General features: G+C 38.8%; 1 protein-coding gene across 3 annotated transcripts in view; it reads left to right on the forward strand.

The window, feature by feature from the left end:
* Window positions 1-22834, forward strand: part of MPPED2 (metallophosphoesterase domain containing 2) — a 107657-nt gene that overhangs the window by 80201 nt on the left and 4622 nt on the right. For all 3 annotated transcript variants that reach the window (XM_074841935.1, XM_074841937.1, XM_074841936.1), the window contains exon 5: window positions 20741-20856. In XM_074841935.1, the coding sequence (XP_074698036.1) occupies window positions 20741-20856 (116 nt within the window). The remainder of the gene's footprint in view (window positions 1-20740; window positions 20857-22834) is intronic.

A 22834-nucleotide genomic window follows, 5' to 3' on the forward strand; every position in this document is an offset into this window, starting at 1 on the left:
TATTCTATTCTATAGGCGGCTCCCCTGAATGCATGTCAGTAATTGTGCGTGTTTGTGGAAACATAATCTTACTTCTCTTCCTGCTTCCTCACTGTGTTTTCACCATTCATATCTACTTCTATACATTTTATTCTATGGGGATTTTGTATAGATAATCAGTAACATGCCTCTAATCCATTGTGTAAACTTTTGCTAGCTCTAAAGAAGATGGTGCTTTGTAAGCAAGGTGTGATCCAGAGCTCACTTCGTCTTGCTGTTAACTTCAGTGAGCATTTCGTCTGGTCCTTCTGATTCCACCTTCATGGATTTCCAACGTTTTAGTATCGTTACCATTAATGAAATATGTTTTGCAATAACTGCAGTAAATGCCTTGCCAATAGTCACCTAGAATTAAATCTTAATACAGTTTAAATCAATTCTCCTGATTTCAGTGGGAGATGAAGTTGCAGTCCCTGTAAATGACTGTCAAGTCTGGGATGAGAAGACAGAGGACTGTTGTTTCCCCCAAGACAGGCAGGGACTCACTTTGTTTTGCTATATCTTGCAGTCAAGCAGAAGTTACTGTATAAACCTTGCATTGTATGTCTGATATTTTCCAGCTAAAATAAGACTGTGCTTGTAGAGGCTTTGGTAAACATACACTTAAAGGTTAAATGGTAGATTATAAAACATGGAAAATGGCAAATCATATTTACCTATGTGCATATATAGCTCTTGTAAGACAGCAGACTGACCTGGGTGGCTTTGGACAAGGAAATTGATTGCAGTGGCTGTGCAATATTGATACAGCAAAGAGAAGTGTGTCTGGATTTTAACAGGACTGGACTAACAGGTTGCAGTGATTTTCAGTGTGCTAGTGCCGAAGGAGCCTTTTTTGTCTATGAAGTAGTATCTGATTTTGGTACCATGTTATAAAACATGGCACTTATTATAAATAAATCTACTGTAGTCGTCATAATGAGCTATCAAATAATTATCACTGATAGTTACCCTATGTGAACTGGTTTTCATAATTTAGTATCTTTAAATATGCTAAAAAAGTATATCTGTTTCCATCAATAGTGTGAGCAAAAGGCCCTGATAATTAAGTCATTTTCTCTTTGGGAAGAATAGAATTACCATCTGAAATATTTATAGGAAGTATCTTAATGACCATGTAATGTATCAAGTCCGGTTTGAAATCACTGTTTCCTATAGCTTGAGTTCAACAGAAGTTAAAATATCTTTGCATAACACGAGTAGAAGTTAAAAGTGTTATTACTCTGTTTTATCATGAAGTTCTATTGTCAAGGATAAAATCCCCAAGTATACCAAACAGAGAGGGGGGAGAAGGGAAGAAAAAAAGGAGAGCAAGAAAGAGGCGGCAGATTTCCAAAGAAAGAAGAAAGAAAATCTCCGATTAGTATAGTTCGGGATAGGAATGTAAAAAAGGTGAGAGGAAAGCTAAGATAACGAGGTTTTGTTTCTGAACTAGAAAAATTGGCATAGTTTAACTGAGAATCTGTTTGTTTTCAAAATCCATGCAGAAAGCAGTCATAAAAGTGTCTTCAGCATCTGCAGAAAGGCTGCATCGGTTCTTTGGAAAACTCACTAGATGCATTTTTAGGCCCTAGATAACATTCTGACTGTGGTCTTCTGAGTCTGATCCAAAGCTTATTGAAGCCAATAGGCTTTAAATTATGTGCTTGATCCTGAAGTTCTTAGACAACAGATGAGAAGAATTTAAACACTGTACTTGGAATTCTGCCTGATTAAGGACTGCAGATTTACATTATGAAATACAGCATACAGTCTCAACCAGATCTCCATCTTGATGCCAGCTTTGACAATTGAATAGCTTAGAAAAATATATTGAAGTCTTCAGGCTTGTAAGAATTTGAAAATGGCTTTTGCTTTACGCCTGCAAAGAGTCCCTCATTGTAGCTGTAGTCTGAAAAGTTATGTGGATGCTGTGTTTTCCACAGAATAGATGTTTTCCAATATTTCAGTATATTTTAAGAACTTCCTTACATTGAGCAGGTATTGGTTCATTATGCAGATAAAAATAAAAGATTTGGGATGAAAGGCAGCTCCCTCTGAAATCAGTAGCATTGGCTCCTCAGTTCTGTAACGACAGGGTTTCATTTCAGAAGTTAGTTCAGAAGACAAAAGACTTACCAATAAAAGTAATGGCCAATATAGTTTCATAGTAGAGGACCCTTAGAATTCCAGCTGCCTTTTGTTACTTGTTGGAGGTGTAAACATAAGTATTTGAAACTATGTTAAATTCTTCCAAATTTATTAAAAACTATTAAAACTGTCACTAAATTATTTTTATTCTAAAAAGAAATTGCTTTCAATTTTTGCTTGTGTTTGTGGTGTAGTCCAATACTATCACGCTTTAGAAAGGCAGATGGGAAGGATAAGGGAAAGCATGTAATCCACACACCACCTTTATAATAACCCTACTTATAATGTGGGCTGAAGACAGAGAGCTTTTTAAGTTAAATTGTGTGGACTTGCAAGCATCAATGCTGAATATTTTATGTGAAGCTTGTCAAGGGCCCTTACTAAAATAGCTTAAAAGCAGTATCACAGTTGCCTCCTTATAAGCATTGCACACTTTCAAAGAAGAAACATGCTGAAGGGTTTTCAATATTGCCAGAAGTTGGTATATATATTTTTTTAGGTGTCAGATTTTATATGCTGTATATATACATGCATGCTCATGTGAACAAACACCTTTCTCACCACATTTTTGCAGAAGCTTTATTTTATATAATGCATGATGTTCCTTAAGGTATAGTAAATTTTTTGTTGTTGTTCTTTGGGTTTGAAGGTTTGATGGGTTTTTTTGGATTTAAAAGCTGAGAGCTGAAGCTAAGCGGGAGTTCCTTATCTCCCTTTTTAGTTAAAGGGGATAGAAAGCAATACCTACAATCCATCCCAGCTGCTTTAAACATCAGCCTGTGGACAAGTACCCTTTCTCCATTGCCTATAAAGGAGACCAGCAAACTGGCTTGTACCAAACATTTGACTTTTGAATGGCTAAATTTAGCTGGCAAGGACTCTAGTATTAATAGACTTGCATTCACTGTGCCTAATAATAACAGGTCATATTTGCTCCTGATGCATTGTAAGAAACAAAGCTACAGCAGGGATAAACTTACCTCGGTAAGGATATCGTGACAGTGGTTTAGGCACTGGAAAGCGTTAAGCACTGTGGAAAACACATTCCTGATGACAGCCAGCAATAGCTTGTATTTTAAACACTTTGCTAATTCATCTATCTGGATACAAGTTGCAGTTAAGCAATTGGACTTTGAAACAGAAAGTTAAATACTTCTCTCACTTTTAAAAGTTTGTATGTACAGGCAGAAGTTGAACTAACTAACATTGATGAACAAAGTTTGATAAGGACTTGTATGTTTTAACATGAAAGTATGTCAAACTAACATGCCAAATCATGTTCATCTTCTATACACTTTTTTTACCTGATTATAGTTGCATAGCCTGTAATGTAGCATATCTTGTTTATAGATATGAAAAGGTATATATGGAATATGTCATGTATATATGTGTGTGCCTGTATACATAGAGTTACTGGCCTTGCCTGTAGGGGATGGTGAGGCTATTCCTCTGTTTTTTTGTTTGATTTTTAAAGAGTATTTAATTCTGAGCAAGCTTTTTAACCACTAGGATAGTGAATAAACTGAAGTCACCATCCACAGTCTTCTGCTTCCCTTCCCTTTTCTTTCTGCCGGCTGCAGCAAAGGAATGGTAAGCTAAGGAAATGGCTTGGGCTGGGGGTCTCCTGGGGGCAGGTAATCTCCTGCATTTCCTGGAAGAGGAAACTCAGATGCAACCCACCATCAAGCTCTGAAAATAGATCCCCAAAATATGGTCTTATCTCACTTGTATAATTTCAGTCATGGAAGATTCTGATCATTTGGGGTCTCAGTTGTGTACTGTTAAACAAAATAGTTGTATAGATTTACATCTTCAGGGGAAACTAGCCAAAATGTGGTGCAGAACCCTATTTTTACCCTACCTTTACTACTCAAAAGCTCATTTCCTAATGCTTATAAGAGAGACCATGATGACCTGTCGTATTTTTTACACAGAAGATATTGTGATAGTCAAAATGATTTCTTCTGAGGATAAAGGCAGGTGAAGGCTGAATAACAGCTCATATCAGAGAATGGGTGGCAGCAGAGAGTAGAATTTGAAATTTTAAAGTGGATGTTGCTAATAGAAATGCATCTTTTCATATCTTCTGTGCTTTCAGAAGCAAAGCAATATCAAAGAGCAGAACACCAAGAGATGACTTACTGAAAAATAAATCATGGGTGGAATTTTGAACATTGACTTCAATGAGACCAGCATTTCACACACATTGATACAGGTGCTGGATGTTTCTAGATGAAGGTTGCTGCATACAAATGCTCGCTGCTCCTTTTATTTAGTATTGCTTAGAAGTCATTGCCATGAGTGGCAAGTCTTCCTATCTCATTGAGGTGAGGTAAACATGAGTGTTATTCAGAGAAGTTACTCAGATGGAAGGGAGTGAATAAGCAATATTTAGGTGTTAATTGATAATATAAACCCATCTATTTTTCTTCCAGTGGTTACCAGCTCTATGACATGAGCAAGCCTATATAAAGAAGTTGCCTTTTAAAGGCAGAAGATTATTTCATTACAGCAAGAAAAAGAGATGTAGAAAAGAGAAACCCAAGTTCGGAGTTTGATCTTGAAGTTGTCCTTAGAACAACTCATTGTAGTTAATAGAAACACTCGCATAAGTAATGATAAATATCACCATGGTCTTCTCCCCACTGTTGCTGAAAGGAAGTCTTTGCAGATTCTGAAATCCCAGTAAGCAGGAGACATCATCTCATGGCAAAAGTTTTCTGAAGGATGTTTTCTTTATTTTTTTTATCAGTATCATCCAAGCCTCAGTCTACTAAGCCACAGAAAGTATGTATTATGGCCACATGGCTCAATCTTCTGTATTGCAGGGGGTTTATTGCTGTCAATCTCGGACTAACTTTAGTGAGATAACCTGTGGTAGTAAAGTAAAAACTATTTGCAAAATTTGGCTCTTAGTGGTGTTTTTTAATAATGTGTTTATGTATATACATACATACATAGATGCATACAGGGTTTTCTTAACCTGTGCACTATGTTTCAGCCTGCATGAAGTCACATTGCAGAGCTTACTTCTGTTACCATTAATACCTGGGAATGGACCAGAAGCCGGGGGCAAAAGTAAATTTTCACATTTGCCAGTCATGGTTCGCTGGAGAAACCAGCTCTGTTGCTTTCTTGTGCCTTTGCTCATCTGTCATTGTGGCAATATATAGTGACATTTCAAACTGCTAGCATGGAAATAAGATAAAAAGTGTTTGGGACAACTGGGAAATTTCATTTAGACAGAATGTCAGACCCTGGTCTCCAGTGAAAATACTGTAGGTTTACCATGTCCAGCTTTGCGATATCATTTGATGTGAAATTAAATCAGAGGCCAGCCATGAACAGGAAAGCAGTTGGGCCTGTTCAGTTTTAGTTTGTCATACAATTCTGGTACTCCAGATCTCTGTTCCTTGCAAGAGTAAGTTACAGTGGCTAACCGTTTATAAATGTGTTTTGAAAGCATGATTCCCACAGAAATGTCCTTTAATTCCTTGCATCACCTTGAAGTTTGAAAAGTTTGTTAAGTCTCTAATAACCTTCTTCTGGCCCTCATTGTTCCTGTGGATCAAGTTCATGCTGGCTAACAGTTATTTTGCTTTGCACAGTAACCTAACACTGATATTTCAGGACAAATAGGCACCAGCGTGGCTCCTGAATGGGTAAGTTACATGTATTCATAAGCCATTCCATTCATTTCTCTGACATGGAAAAAAGGGTAGGGCTGCTTTCATCCTGCTGCCAACCCTTTTATCTCTAAAGAATCAAATTTCAGGAAACCTTTCTGTCTAGGTCAAAATTTCAAAGGTATCCTCTAATATTAAAAAAGTTTAGCATCTTAATTCTCATAATTTTAAGGGGAATGTTTCTTTTCCCACTGAGAAGACAAAACAAAGCAGCCCCCCAAAATAAAACAGAAACCAATGAAAAAACCTAAAGCAAAACACAGGTTTGGAGATGTGGGGGTTAGTAAAAATGCGTTTAGTGTTACTTCACTTCCTACTATTCAGGACAGCGCATTGTTAAAACTGGTGCAGTGTTTATACACATTGTGGTTATGGCTATAGTCAGACTATTGTTGAAGGATGTTATACAGACATTTATCATAGTATGTCAGTAAACCCATTGTAAAAATGTCCTAGTAGTTAAATGAGGCTTAGATTTAATGAGGCTGTAAGAAAGGACCGTTTTTTTTATCATACTGTAAATAAGGTTCCTATAGCAATGTCATTGGGATTAACGTGCAGATTTTCCTTTGTTTCAAAGTAAGAGCAATATCTCTGAAGTTAGGCAAGCAATTTATAGAAAATACTTTTACAAAGCTTTTGAAGAAACAGTTGCTTGGTCATACTTTGACTACACAATGATAGTAAATGAAGGTGTGACATAAAAAAATTCACACACACACGCACCACCCCCCCACCTCCCCCAATAAATTAATAGTACAATCTAGGTAATAAAATACTCAGTTAATGGCTAAGTAATACATTGTCAATGGCAGAAAAACCCTCTTCAAGACTTTTTAAAAAGATACTTAACATAGTTCCAAATTTTTGTGCTGGTTCGTATGCTAATGACTTTAGTGAACTTCAATACATGTTTTTAACACTGCTGCCACTGAGAAATGTAAAAATGAGGCATGTAACCATTAAGATTTTACCCACCAGCATTTATTTTTCTTGTAGCTGTGAAAACGGCCATCTAAAGCTCCAACAGGTACTCATTTGGGCCACATTTTAGATTTCTGCATTTATTTTCAATCTGACATATTTTCTGTGAAGTATAGGGGGTGTGCCTTAAGTTTAAATTAGAAAGTATAAAACTGTAAGGGGAAATAAATAAAATTTTAACCATTCAAAAGGATATTGTCTACAGCAGAAGATTAGGAAGGGAAGAGTGTCTTAATTATTCTTTGTACGTTTCTTCTATGGTAGGGGTGCATTGTTATCTTCAAAGCTGTAGTTTGATGGTGAAGCTTTAAGTGAGTTTTGCCATCAGAGGAGCAGTTCCTGCTCTGAATAACCAGTCCTGAGCCCAGTGCTACCGTTCCTCAGTCCTGTATTTGTGCTGTTGAAGATTTGAATCCTGTAAAACCAAATAACTGAAAAGATCTTCCCATTTTTTTTCTTTAAACACGGGTGACATCAGTGACCCCATCTCATTCTCACCGGTACCACCAGGAAGGAGCGGTGCCTGTGACGTGGAGGAGCAGGGAAGACTCAGGAGAGAGGCAGGAGGTTTTCCAAGTGGGTTTGCTGCCAAAGAAGAATATCTTACTACGAGTATCTCTCTCTAGTCTTTGTAGATTGAATTGTGCTAGTCCACTTGTGAGGGACAGTTGTCCACAGCGCAGAAGGCAGGAAGGACTACCCCGGGCTCCTGCCTCTCCGACAGCCTGCTGTGAGCTCTGGGATGGAGCTTGGGAGCCTGACTCACCCAAGTGAGAGGCACAGAACTCAGTTCTGCATCATTTGATTCCAATTTTAGTGTTGCTGGCTTTAAGAGGAAGATCCAGACAATGGAGTATTCTCAGAGAAGAGAAAAAAAGATCATTCAGGATGAGGATATTTGGTTCCATGGCAGCAGCCATAAACACAAGAGCTTTCCTCTTCCACCAAGAAAAATTTTGACTTAGCCAGGGACTTGCAGTGTCCCTGTCAGTGTCCGAGGTTCCCCTTTGGCAGCACATTTCCTTTCAGCTGCTACATTCTTCACTTAAACCTTTCCGGGGGCATCACTAAGGGCGTGATTCTGAGTGCTTTATCCTACAAGAGTGGATTCCTGCAGCTCTCTATTTAGAAGGCTATTTAATGTTAGCTCTCTATTCATTTGGAAATAATGGTGTTGGGCAAAAAAAATTAATTAAAATGGCTTCAGAAAGTAGTTAATTATAAACCCTACCATGGCCTGAAGTATAAAATACATTGCAGACTGAGAAATCACGTAGGGGTGCATTACTAAAATAATTAATTTAAAATTTTACATATATCACCCACACAGCAAATGCCGTGGCTGCTGCTAAAATGAGTCCAGTGCCCTTCAAAAACTGTGAGCATCTCTTATATCTCCCACTCACTCCCTTTTAGATATGCTTGTTTTCTTTTTTACTATGGGCATGCACTTTGTGTTAAGAACATCAATTTTCTGGAAAGGCTTTGGGTAAGAAATAAAATCTTCACTGCATTTATTTTAGCATTATCATTGTGTTTTGTGGGGCCAGGGTTTAACTTGTTAAGTGCCCTATCTAACACAAGCAAGAGGTGCACAGACCTAACTGCTGCCTGGGCCATGACAGTCCTTCATCTGGTGCAGCTTCTGCATTGATCTGGATCAGTTAGTGTCAGCTCTTAAACTAGTCTTAGACCATTTACAATCCTGCCAGATCTCTCAAAGGATAACAGAGATGTAGGGCTCTGCTGGTGTGATGACCGTATACCACTATGGGATCCCATCAAGGCAATCCTTTAAGTTCAGTGCCATAGTACCGAATTTCGGGCTTTTCTGAGGTAGTGTCACTGTGTTTGCCTGTATGGGCCAAATAGGAGTTAAATACTGCAAAGCCTCACCTTTAAGTGCAGGAAAATAGCTGGTGGGTTTTGGTATTTGAGGGAGGAGAGGTGTGTGGTTTGGTTTGGGTTTTTTTTCCCTTTACTTTTGAGGAAACTAGAATGTGTTCTGTGCAGGTTCTGGTTTTGTGATCACATCCAAACCGTACCTGCTCTCCAGTAGCTATCAATATGCTGAGATTCTTGCCTCTTGTCAGTCTAATTTCTAGTTGGTGCAGGTTCTTGACATTCAGCGCTTTATCAAACATAGGCTGCTTGGCACCTATTACCACTGATCTCAGCAATGCTAATAAACAGCAACATCAAGGCCATATTTTCTGGTTCCTGTCAGACCACTGCTTTCCTGGGTGAAATAAAAGTCCTATTAACATGCTCCTCCTCATTGGCTCTGACAGTTTGATTAATTAGGCCCCCTCTTTAGATGACCTCTGCACTGACACGACAAGGAGGTGAATATAAAATGAATAGTTTGCCCACATAATGGCCTACTGCAAGTTTCAGATTTTTATCAGATCAGACTGAAGTCTGGGGCCTGTATTAAACCTACAGTGTACAGCAATATATGGCTGTGGGTTATGAACCGCAGGCTTTACAACATGGTTAAAGAATTAAAACCAAACCAATCCTAGCCATCCTGATATATTGACTTCTCCTCTAAGAATTAATCTTTCCTTTACTCTCTTGACCATACAGAACAAATCTAATTCTTTTACATTATCAAATAAAATGACCTTTTGTTTTCAACAGATTTTTTTATTGCCAGAAAATACAGTATGTTAACTCTGTGGTTATTCAGCCTCCCATAAAATACTAATGTAAAGCCATTATTCCAGTGCCATTCTATTTAAATGTCAGTCTGCCTTTCTATTATAAACCACCAGTTCATAGGCTTGTAACTTATCAGTACAAAATATACTTCAGGTGAGAACTTGTAATACGAGCTCACAACTTTTCTTGGAATATTTTTTAAAAAATATGAATGTATATGATACCAAGGGATGAATATGTAATTGTGAACCCGTAGCATGGCATTTGTAGCACCAGAAACATGAAATCGTGCCAGCACGTTGCCCACTGGACAGTGTGCCTGACTGGAGCTGGTGCTTTGCGTTTCTGGGAGAAGCAGTTTGGTCAGCCAGCTGCATGGAGGTTTTTGAACTACGTTGCAATCCAGCCAGGAGGCAACTCAGGCTTTTCATAAAACCTGGAGTTTTGATTGGTGGTCACTGAGAATGACATCTTCCCTACCTCTTTTTTTCTTCTGCTTACTTGCACTTGATTACATTTCGTTAACACACTCTTGAGGGGAATTAAGTGTTGCACATGGCCTTGGAGAGGTGTGGGGTTCAAAATCCTCTCTCCATCAAGGTGAGAACTGAAAAGACTATGAAGAGCATTTTGTTGATCAGGTGGAGTCACTGGTACCAAGGTAAAAATTCTACTACGTTGGTTTCTAATTAAAGTTTTCATGTTAGGTTTTTTTTACCAGAAGAGTCAAATTAACTCTCATTCAGTCTGTGGTAATCTGCATCTTTCACAAACCTCTTTGAAGGGACAATATGAAGGTGGGTGAGCCTAAAATTAAATGTTGTGTAAATTGACTCACATGTAATCTGAGCTCCTTGTTTAATGATCTTGAAGACTACAAAAGCGAGTGACCCATGCTTAAACAGATCCTTTTCAATTAAAATAATGCTCCTTTTACCTTTGTGATGCCAAATCCTCTCTGCAGTCTTTCCAGCGGCTTCTGCTTCTTTTATGACCTCGTATGTTTTTTGCCCTCAGTCTCTTCTGTCATTTTTTTTTTTCTTTGTGTTCATCTGTTGATCAAGTAACTGCATTACTTTAATTGATTTGCTAAATTGGCTCATACATAAGACAGCTCCTCCAGGTAATAACCTGAAAATGTTAGCTTATATTACTGGGGTCACGCTTGAGTACTACAGCAGTTGGAGTTCTCATTGGTTTGGGAGTGCATTGCACCATTTCTTCAAGTTATTTGTTGTGCTTCTTCTCACAGGCAGAGCAACAGGAGTTAAATGTATTTTTATACATATATATACACACACATGCATGCGTTCTATGCATGTAATATCGGGTATAGGATTTTTGTACGTGTGAACTTTGTTTGCCTACAAGTGTCCTGAAGTTTCCTGAGCTGAGAAGGAGGTGCGATATGCATTTGGAGATCCATAATCACCCCTTTCCTCAGATGATTTTTTTTCCCCCCGTTTCTTTGTTGACAGAACTTGACAAAGTAATGATGTTTTGGGGATGAAGATTGGACAGGAGTTGCTAACTCTCCCTTCCTGCAGACTCCAAAGTAGGATTGCAGTTTTCAGTAAAGGAGAAATTTTGAGTAGTCCAGATGTTAAATTTCTGCACAATGCAAAGGCTGTAGTAAATGAAGAAAATTAAGCAAATCTGCATATCTTTTAAATAAATGATATTTCCTAAAACTTAGAATTAAATAGTAAACCAGTATTATTGCTTAAAGTCTGGCCATGATATTTTATACTGTACCTAAATACAAAATAAGAGTATATTTTGACAGTGGAAACTCTTTTGATTGTTTTGGCTGTTTCATCTGGTTAGTGAGGGTAAGCGACTTTACATCCAACTTCAAGAATAAGCTGAAACGGAAGATAGCACAGACTTCAAACAAACAAGAAATGCTGGGAGTATCCTGTGGCCTAATTATAACCAACTGTTTCCATTCTTTTTTGTAAATTTTCAGAAGAGTATGTTATGAGTTCCTACAATTAAATACTGTGGGCTGTGTGTGCATGGAAGATTAATATATGTGAACCTTGTTTGGTTTTCCTACCATGCATTCTGGAAAGTTTCAGTTTCTTCTTGAAGAATGCTAAGCAGCATTTTGAGCAAAACATAAATAAAAATAGTGATGGTATTTATAGATAAACAGCACCATCTGGCAATAAGCAATCTCAGTGTCTTGATTTTATATCATTGGAGTAGATAAGAACAATTGACTTACTGTTAAAGACTAATAGTGAAAATCACGGAGTGCGGCATTCTGTGTCTACCATCTGATTCACGTTAAGCAAGTTACTTAGGCATGTATTCTGGCAAATTTATTCTTGGTGCAGTCAACTCAGTTTTTACACAGTACCTCTATAAACAGTGCTCTATCTGGACTGTTCTGAGGCTATATTAATTATTACTTGCAAGATACTTGAAAAGAGTTTTTTGAAAGCCTTCCAGTTCCTGTGATTGTGGTGTAGGTTTGTGCTTTGTGGATTTTTTTGGTCGTTTTTTACTTTTCAAAAACAACAAACTGATTTGTTAACTCTGGAAATTAGATCATGAAAAGCAAGGGCAACTCAGACATCCAGAACATAAGGGCACAAAGACCAGAATCTTTTCTTCTTGATGCTATGTCCTAGAGCATGGAAGTGTGTTATATGGAAAACTCTAAAGCAAAGCAAATACAAGAGCTAAATTTGGATCTGATGTAAGCCCACTGTTCAAGAGACTTTATAACTAAGAGTCCTTTTTAGGTATGTACTAACCGTAGTTTTACCGTGAGAGATTAAGAGTATTGGTGATGGATTTCATTCCTAAAGTGGCCGGAAACACAGATGTGATATCTAGTAGGTATTCCTGTAAGCATAAAACAGCAAGTCTCTTGTTTTCAGAGCATTATCTTCAGACAACAGAGTGAGAAAATGTGGCTTCCTTTCAGGGAGCCCAGCTATTGCTTTTTCCTCCATCCTCTGTGGCTGCGTTTGGCAGCATGGCTTATAGAAGTAATAACATCATCTCATGTTCTCCCCCATTTGTTGGTTAGGATTCAAATTGATAGGGCCTGCAAGAACTGGAGCTGGTACAAGGACTGATGAACAGGTGTATGGGGAGGATGTGGCCCCTCTGGCAGCAGTGAACTGGTACATTGGCTCAGCGACTCTTCAGGAGCCAAAACTAATCCTCTGGGGGAAGACCCACCTTTCATGTTGGTGTCATTAAGTTACATATATTGAGAGCAGTATGGGATGCAGATGTAAAGTTACATAAAGGTGCTGAAACTACATAAAAGTATATATCTGGAATTCCTCTGGTTTGTGGCTTCGGCGTTTATTAATGAATAAGCAGTCGTGTTCTCTGACCAGCATAGCCTATTGGAGGAACTACAGAAACTCTCTAGCGATGCTAGAGAATTCTGTTTTAAGTAGCATTCAAAACCACGAAGTTTCTAGAGGCTGTTTCTTAGAAGCGAGAACCAAGTTCACCAATAGGGCAGGCAGACATAACTTCTTTGGAGTGTTCTATTTGTTATACCAATTTACATCTGGCAACATCTGTTTCACAGTTCACTGAAATGTCACTTGCTTGTTTGAAAGGCAACCATCTCTCAGTATTTTCCAAATGCTACTTTTAGAAATATATTAAAATACTCAACAGAAGCTACTGGGTGTAATTACACCTGTACAGATTTTTGGTTGTTACGTGGCAAACACACATGCTACCCTGGTGAATCAGAAATACACACAAATAAGTATGTATTGGGAGAGGGGTCATTACTTTCCTTTTGCTTTTGCTCTACTTTAATTTGTGTTGTGTTGCAGAAATAGGGCTACTAGTAAAACCCACTCCCAGATCTACCTGGGGTGGAAGCTTTGTCAATTTACATTTCCTGCATGGATAATAAGAGGCATGTAGAAAATTAATTTAAGATTTAATACATCTAGCATATTATGATCATGTTCACTAGAGGAAACCAAGCATCATTCTGTAACATGCACAGTTGTTGAGCAAAATCGAATCAAAATTTCAGCCAGCTGCTTTTTCCTTCTGTTTCCTCTTTCCCTCTGGCCTGTCCCTCAGAGTGGACGGTTTATGTTGTGGTGAGCTTCAGGACCAGACAGCTCCTTTCTCTAGATAGATATACTATGATTCTCTGTGTTTCTACAAAGACCACAAAATTCTACAATAAGGATTTGAGGCATTCGAGCTCTTTTCATTACTGCAGAATCCTTTCGACACTTCAAGGGTGCATGTACCCTGCACAGGGATGCAGTATAGGAATGAAGGGGACAATGTGCCCACTCTGGAACGAGAAGCGGTTCTGCAAATCAGTCCAGCGTGGTACTTCGTAGGCTGACACAGTGCTCCCATCGCCAAGTGGGGAAACGCAGTGTACTTAATGTATAGACCCAGCTGAGGCTGGTGCTAGCTTAGGCAAGGTCTATCCTTCAAGCCATCCTCAACTATAGGCAGCACAGAAATATCCAAGGTCTAATACTTGCTTCTGTTAGTAGGCCTTTGTAATTCTGTTCTTTTAAAAAGTAGAATGAAATTAGCCCTTGAGTCAAGTTTGAATTATTTTCATATTTTTGGGATATTAAAATATCTCCCAGATCTCATTAAGTAAAGCCCTAAATAAAATAGTTGCAATACAGTTAGGGATTGGAAAACCTCAGAAGGTTTGGAGGAAATTTCCTCTTTGATGAGCAATTCAGATACTTAAGCAAAGGTTGCCTGAGTCATAAACTGTAAAAATTCATCTACTCCCTTCCTCTCCTTTTCAGTATCCACTGGCTTCTTGGTGTCATCCCCTCATCTGCTTCATTTTATATTCTTTCCCCTCTCCTCAGGGGGCCCTGTGCTCTGTGTCCTGCTGTCCTCCATGTCCTGTGATCCTCCGTGACATTGCTGGCATTTTAACCTCCTGTCTGTCTGCTCCTTTGGCCTCAAGTTTCTTAAACCCTGGCATTCATTGTTTTTATTTTTTTTACACAGCTTCCTTCAATTGTTTTTTGTTAGTTTTTTTTTAAAAAAAACAGGTCTTCCCCACAGAAGACAAGTTGTGGTCTTAAATACTCTGTGATGCTCTGGTATTATTAACACAAAACATGTGAACTGAGCAGACATTTTATGTTCCTGCTCCAAAATGCGACACCATTCAAGACACAGGATAGAAGATGCCAGTGGTTGTTATGGGCCATCAGAGAAACCAGAAACTGGATTTACATTTGGGAACCAGAGCTCAGTTACCTGGCAGTAAAAGTTGGGGCAGCCTGGAGACAGCAGAGATGTGCAGAGAGCAAGAGAGGGGAGAACTGCAAGATGCAGGAGGGAATTCTTTTCACATAGTTTTCCAGCCATATGGGCTTAGGCTAAAGCTGCACTTACCTCCTGTATCTGCCCCTGTTTTAGGTGATAATCTGGTCCAGATCAGCACGTCCATGGAACATGCTGAATGGCAGCAGCCAGGGTCCTAGCATTTGCCTTCTTACCTGTCACAGATTCAAGTACGGGTCTCTGTCAGGAGTCTAAGCTAAAACCTCCATTGACCAGTTTGTGCAACCTGAGGTAGAAATCAAGAATACGTTGGTGCAAGGAGTATACCAGGTCACACTAGCATGTGGTGATGAGGTGGTTGCTGCAACTTTTCGTTGTGGAGGACTGCTTCATAGAGAAAAGTCACTGTGTGAACTCTTTTCCTCCAAACACAGTGGATGTGGGTGGTTGTGTTTCTCAAAGGTTTTGTCATTTAGACAACCAGCAAGTGTTTAAAGATTGTAGTATGTAAGTTGAAAGAGAGAGATAAAACCTGAAGAAAAAAAAAAAAAAAAGAGCAGCTGTCGAGGCTTCAGGTTTTTTTAACATTGTAAAAACAGCAGAACTATGTTTTAGAGACTTCCTGACTGCTGTGCACATCAGTAATAAGGAGATACATACAGTAACATGGCTAACATAATCACAGTACTGGTTACCCACTTTTGTGAGAGCTTCAGCCGTTTAAAGATGCAAGGTAAGCAAAACCCCAAGGAACCAGACCCTGTGATGCTTCTTTCAGTTGTATATTATTGTCCTTACTTTCTAAATGGGACACTGAGGCATAGCAGGTAAATGCTAGTGGGAATGAAATACAGCTCGAGCCGCCAGACTCTGCCTTTTACTGATATCACAACATTGCATATAATGAGCACATTTAGGAAATCATTTGGCCTTTAAGATTTCCTGGTTGTTGTTGCATTATGAGAAAGCATTTGAATATTCACTATAAGAGCAAGCTTAACAAAAAAAAAAATGTTTTTGTAGCTCAGAAGGCAAGTTTTAGAGCCTTTACAGAAGCTCTTATCTTGTAAAATTGGTTCCTTAATACATTGTGCACTTGCCCTACTCAGCCTTTTGTTTCCATGATTACACACGCTCTCCTTTTTCCCCTCTCCCTCACCCCACGCTACAGTCCCTTTTTGTGTATTCCCAGTAGGCACGCTCTATCCATTGACTGAATGGAGACGGGCACGTGTGTGCTGCTCTGCCCTGGCAAACGTTTGTGCACTGCATTCAGGGCGGAGGGAGGAGGATTGAAAGGCTTTTCTCTTCTGTGCACAAAGGTCACTTTTTTTCCCCCTTTGCAGTTTGTTCTCTGCTAGTCCACTGCACTGCTGCAGCTTTCATCTAGGACTGTAGTAAATACTTTGGGGATATGTTTGTAGGCTAGTCCTGCAACCGACCAAGTCTAGGAGTACACATCAGTGTCCTGTCCCACAGTTTTTGTTCTCCTAATGGAACTGTCTCTCTCCCTCTTGAGCCAGGTCTATGTGTTCAATCTGAATGCTGACAAAAATGAAGAGCATTTCATTATGGTTCTTAGTTGCATAGAAGTGCTTCCTGCTACAATGGCTTTTTGACACCCCCTCGACTGTTAATGTTGTGGAAGGAAACAGACTGAGATTTTTGCCTCCTGTGCATTTACTGGATTAAGGGCAAAATTGAAGCTTTCCTAAAAGACTGGGTAGCCTTAAGAATGAATGAATACACAGGATTAAAAACCCATGAGATAATTTATTTTTTCTAATTCTGTTTAGAAGAAACTGTTGAAATAAATGGATGTACTGATGGAGGTAAAAGGAGAACCTGAATCTAGAAGTTCTTGTTGTGCATTTACCTTTTGAGTTGTTGAACTATGAGGATCAGGTGATTAAATTCATGAGCCAGAGAAGAGATGAAACTAGGCAGTAGGAGATACCATCCTTTAAAAGTGTTAAAGTTCCAGAAGGAGCTGAAATTCCTGCATCATCTGGATGAACTTGGCCATGGCCTTGTGTCTCCTGTTTCACCATGCGACGGTATTGGCTCTGAGGTCTACACACCAAGGAATGGTGGTGATTTTGTGTCATAAAATAAGGCTTCATCCCTGTGGGTTTTTGTGGTTTTTTTTTTTTAATGTAATAGTAAAACAGTAAAACCATACAAAGGTACTTGGGAGAAGGGAGATCTGATCACCCGCTGAAGAGGCGGCTCTCTGCTGTTAAAAGCAGATGGATTTCTGTGTCTTGTCAGAGGCTTCTCCCCATGCACCTGCAAAAGGAGGGTGAGTCTTGTTGCAATGCTTAAGATCCCCTCCTTCTTGGTATTATGTCAAGTGATGTCTGTGTCTCTTGCAGCACAAGGTGTGAAAATAACGTGCAGCCTACTGCATAAGCATCCTTTTAATTGCAGGAAATGTAACTTCCAAAATGCCAGGTGGAGGGGGATCTGTGGGGATTCCTGCATAGAAATGAAGAACTGAAGAGAGTAACGATGGGCCAGGTGTCTGCCTTTTATGAGGATATTCCCTGTGTCACATCTGGTGCCAGCATAACTGCTATCCCTAAATGATAAGGAAGCTTTGCAGTCAGGGGAGGGATGAGCTGTCAGGTGAGCCAAGGATCAAGAATTATCATGACGGTTTGATGACACATGAAGGATGCTGTGAAGAGCAGCGTGGTTCTGACAAGTGGAGGCTCAATTAGGTTCTCCCAGACACGGGCTGACACGCTGGGCAAGTGGGACCCACGTCACACAGGGCGTCGGGTATGAGGAAGTGTTCTGGTCTGTCGGACGTAAAATGACAAAGTCATTTGTAACCTCTCATTACTAATCCCTGTGGTTTTTACGTCTATGCCTCCCTTGTGGCAATATTCAACAGCTGACAGCTTTCTTTTCTTGCCAGCTACTTAAAAATTAAGTATACTATTAATGGGTTTAGGAGTTAACTGAAATTTTTTACTTAGAGCTTCATAGGAAAGAAAAATAGGTCAGACCTTAAATATAGTTACTAATGACTAAGTAGCCTTTACTAATTATTTGCACCTGATTGCAGCTTACCACAAGCGGGTGCAGCCAAAGTTCATTATAGACATTTCTTCCTAGGTATGAGGTGGTTTCTCCCAGTAAGTAATCTGCTTGAGAATATGTTGCAGAAGGCATGTAACTACACACATGATTTTTTTCTTCTAATTTAGAAGACATGAGCGACTTTATTTAACTCCTATGTATGCAAAGAAGGGCACTAATAGGAGTAAAATATCCGTATCTGATTGATACCCCTTGATAGGATGCTGCCTAACCTACAGGGCAGGCTTCGTCTTTCCTGCACACGGTTAAAGTTTGCTGGGGGTAAACAGCTATTCGTCTGTCCACTCATGGGATTCGCAGTACATCAACTCCATTTTGTCTGCACTGCAACACAGCATAGTGCAAACATCGGATGACCTTCCTTGTGATCTCATCTAAACCTGAATCTGTGCCATAAAGTTGTTTTTCTTCTTGGTGGTGTTCTGAACACGTCCTCTTTCCTCTTGACTTTCTGGCTAGGCCTGAGCCACCTCAGAAATGCAGGGACTCTCAGTTTGCCTAGTCAGGGCGCAGTACTCTCATTGAATATGCAGTGCGGGTTTGTGTTTTAAATGCCTGAAACCTAAATCTGTAATCCAGGTGTTCTTCCAGTCATGCCTGCTCTTCTCCTTGATATATTAATTTTGTATGAAAATATTTAGTATATTAAAGAAGTACTGACCATCTTTTTTTGTGCACATGCTGCATAATGAGGAAGGTTTTTCCGAAAGTTTTCTTATAAGTGGATTCCCATGTGGTGCCTGTTAGTCACAGCTAATTACAGAGGCTGGTGAATGAAGAATATATTGGAGCTCAGGTTCCCCTCCTCCTCCTCCCCCAGTGCTTCACAAGAAAATAAAATAAAAATCCTGCAGACAAATCCAGGTTTTTCTCTGGTTGTAGTCTCCAAAGAGCTCCAGAGAGATCACAGATGTGGTTTCACGTTTCAGGTTTAACTATGGTGTAATAACTACAGTATTATCTGCAGGAGAAATGCAAGTGGGGAAAGAATCATTAATTGACAGTGAAAAGTTCAACCTGTGTGCTCTATGTTTGTTTTTTTAAGCAGCTGAATGTTTAGCCAAACCATATTTTAACTTTTAACTGCAGCCCTGAAGGTTACAATAATCTTGATATGTTAAAACCTGGCAATGTTATAGGAAGGGAAATTTTGATACTTGTTTCAGTAAGGTCAATCATAGAAAAGCAGAAACACTTGTGATTTATTTAAAGCTAAGACACATGCTTCAGTTTTAATTCAGTTGCATACAGCCCTCCTGTGAGGTACACTGACCTTACTTTACAACATACAGACTTTTTTCCATGTTTCAGTGGGTGCAGAGTAAGACAGTAGTGAGAGGTGAAGTTTCATTGCTAGGCACATGAGGAATCCATAGCTCGCATAAAATGTTTAACTAACATGTAAATTACCCATCTTTTTTAGCATTCATCCAGCATCCAGAAAATCTGCTAGGTTGAATGAGTTCCTACGTGTGTGTGGTATAATATATATAATCAGAACTATATATATAAAATATATAGAACTACCTTCATTGGTCAAATTATTGTCTCTGGAAAACAAAATACTTTAATGACAAAAAATAAAGATTAGAGAAGTAATCGCATCCGGAAATTTCCACTTAAATGCATATTTGAGGCTGAAAAAGTGCCTGATTTAGAGGGTACTGGAGGCAGTTTACGTAATGAAGTTGTGTAGGACTCTTAATGCTCTCTCTCTTCTTAACAGGTATGCTTCTCTTTAAGGTTGGTCTGTGGTTGTTTTCCCCCGTTTCTTGAGTTTTTATTTTCAGAACTGCAGTACACAGAAGACTGCAGGAGTAGCTTGAACTCTCAGACAGATGCCCCCAGATGACTAGGGCTAGGACAGGAGCATCCTATGTAGAAAATGAAGTCGAAATCTAGGAAACACACACATGGATGAAAACTCTTAAAATTAGTACAATACTAACAGCTGTATAAAAAGTTGTTAGTAACAGGTGTAAATATTATAGTGTGTCTTCAGAACAATTGCTCTGTGTACCCTGGTAAGGAGAGGCTTTATTATAATACCAGAATTACTCAGTTTGGCTGTTATCCATTGAAAAAGTACTTCTAGAAGGTCTGCGTTTCATCACTATGTGCTTGGGTTGATGCATGAACCAGTGTCTCAGAACAACGCTATGCTATGGTGGAGGAGACTGAGGATCTCAGTTCTCCTTAAAAAGTACTGAATGAATTTTAAATCATAAGATTTCTTTAAGAAGTCATTGTGAGGCTAAACACTGTGTGATCAAGATCTCTGGGAGGCTTAGGAGTTCAAAGCCGAGTTACGTGACAACGTCCTGATACTAAAAGTGCTGAAAGGATCAAGTTTGAGTTTAGTGAAATATCATAGTGCAGATGGTGCTTATAACCACTGCATCATACAGTCTTCCTGTTGAGCTGTTACCCACTAGCTGCCCTGTGTTGTGAGAAATGGACTCTTGCCTCCAAAAAACTTTTGAGATATTTTTGCTTGTTTTGGTAGGTAATATAAGGAAGTAGTTCTTAATGTTTGAATATCCCCAAACTTTGAAAGAAAACTTTAGATTTAGACTGTGTCATTTTAATGTTTTTCCCTTTCTCTATAGTGAGTAAACACCCCTAGGGCTGAATACTCTTGAAGTACAAAAAGAACATCAGATGTTAATCTAAATTCAAATGTATAGATTAGCGTATGTATGTATTTGAACCAATTTGTTTTAGAAGCATCCCCTTCAAAAAGGCTGTCTGCGTGTAATCTCTAAAGCACAGAAATTGTTTTAGTTATGAAAAAATGGAGAACAGAAGAGATTTTTATTTTACACTGATACAGTTCATCTTATTTTCCTCCAAAGGACACCATGGTTTAATGGATGGGGCTTTAACCTACCCAGAGGTCAGTCTTTGCTAGACAAGTGGAACCTTATTCCTGAGGGAATTGATATACTAATGACACATGGACCTCCCCTTGGTAAGTGAAACAAGCTGTGTGTGATATTTTGCATGAGAATTTTACTTTCAAAATAAACAGAATGAATAATGCTATAAGATGTACCGTAATCTCACCCTAACTCAAAACTATGAATTTAAAAAGCCTTTTTGGAAGAAGTGTAAAGTGATGATTAGGTTTAGCAGATCTGTTGAGCTTCCAGGTGTTTTCTTAATAAAAACTAAATTTTTTGTTGAACTTAAGCTGGGTAGGATCAAATATCTGACTCTATAGCCATTATAGTTTGACATTTTATTTAAGAGCAGTATTCATCTGACAGTTTCCAATCCCATACAGTTTTTCAGAGATTGGCTAGAACTTGTAAAACAGTCTTCCCCTATAATGACATGTTACCTTAAGATTTTAGTGCATGCAGTCAAGAGTTTGGGAGTATGTAGTCGCATATTCTCCTTGATAATGTCCATGTAAACTTAGAATATGTAACAGCAGTTTTAGAGGTATTTATTGGCTTATAGCAAATTTGTGAAGGAATAAAATTATGTTCTCAGATAATTGTTCCTTACCCGAACTAATGACAGGTGAGCAAAAGTCTATGAATGCATAATTTGTTTTTTCATTAAGTAGTTGAAGTTTCTCATCTAGTTAAATTTTGCTTGCCTTGTAAATGTGAGTAATTCACTGATCCCCATTTTAATTTTAAGTTCTAAACTAAGTTCTGATGGTCTCAGAAAGATGCTAGGATGGTCATTCAGCAGAGGCAGGAGCACTCAGTTAAGGCGTATCTAAGGTCATTAAAGCCCACACTAAAACCACTTGAAAATTCTCACTATTTTTTCCCGATCCTGTATCCTGTAAGATAGTATTGCATATTTACTGCTTTTCTTTAAGACACATGTGGCGAGCAGTCTAGGACCATATTTTAAATATTTCAGTTGGTTTTACAACAACTGAGCATCTGCCTTTTATAAATATGGCTTATCAGGATAAGGGAGTGTGTCAGTCTCTTCTTCATTACCGTTCCCGTTAGTAGACTGTGATTTTGCCAGAGTGTTGGTAAGCTCTTGAAATCCAACGGGTCAGATGATCATGTGAAGGCACCGACTTTTCAGATGGTAGTGAATATAAAAAAAACTTCTGAGAATTGCAAGGTGCTATTATAAAACAGCACTGAAGTGCTACCAGGCTGGTTTGGTGCTCTCATAGAGCTTCTCAGTGACTGCCAAGTCAGGAATTAATGCATGTTTGTTTTGTACCACAATTAAGTTAAGAGTCAGCAATCTAAGCAGAGCTAAGGAAAAAAAAAAGTCCAGAAAGCTTTTGACCAGTAATGTACTTACCAGTCCTTTTATATCTTGGTTACTGTTTTAATACTACTTAGAGAATGTTGCAAGACTATCTGTAAATTCTCTTTAATCTTAGCAGAGCTACGAGCGTGCTGCTTTGATAAAACAGTGATACACCATCCACTGACAGTGGAGCGCACCGGATATTGAAAACCAACGCTTTGAATAGCATCTTTTAATCTTTTTATTTTCCCAAAGAAGCAAAAAACCCCACAAGCATGTTTATAATGTTTCAGGGGTGCTGTTTTAAATGGATTGCTAATCCATCTGCTCTGATTAGTTTCATATAGAAATACTGTGATGCTGCAGACACTAATGAGTGCTTTAATTGAATAGGCATACTTAAATTTTGGTTTTGATAGAGATAATGAAGTTCAATTTCAAAAGATTGGCACTGGGTTTTAACTACAGACACAGATTAGGTGCTAGTACTGTGCCTAAAAGGAGGGGTCTAGGTCTCAGCCTGCTTGATAATATTGACAAAATGCTGCTTTTAAAATTATGTAAATATTAAGGGAGGTAGAGCTGCAACTGGACTTTTTGTTCTCTCCAAAATTCAGTCAAGTTCATGTCACAACATGTTTTTACTACCTGGGATAAACTTGGCACAGGGTGTAATTACTCTGAAGTCAGTAGAACGGTGCTACTGTTGGATG

Source organism: Strix aluco, chromosome 16 (assembly GCF_031877795.1).
Source record: "Strix aluco isolate bStrAlu1 chromosome 16, bStrAlu1.hap1, whole genome shotgun sequence".
NCBI classification, from domain to species: domain Eukaryota; kingdom Metazoa; phylum Chordata; class Aves; order Strigiformes; family Strigidae; genus Strix; species Strix aluco.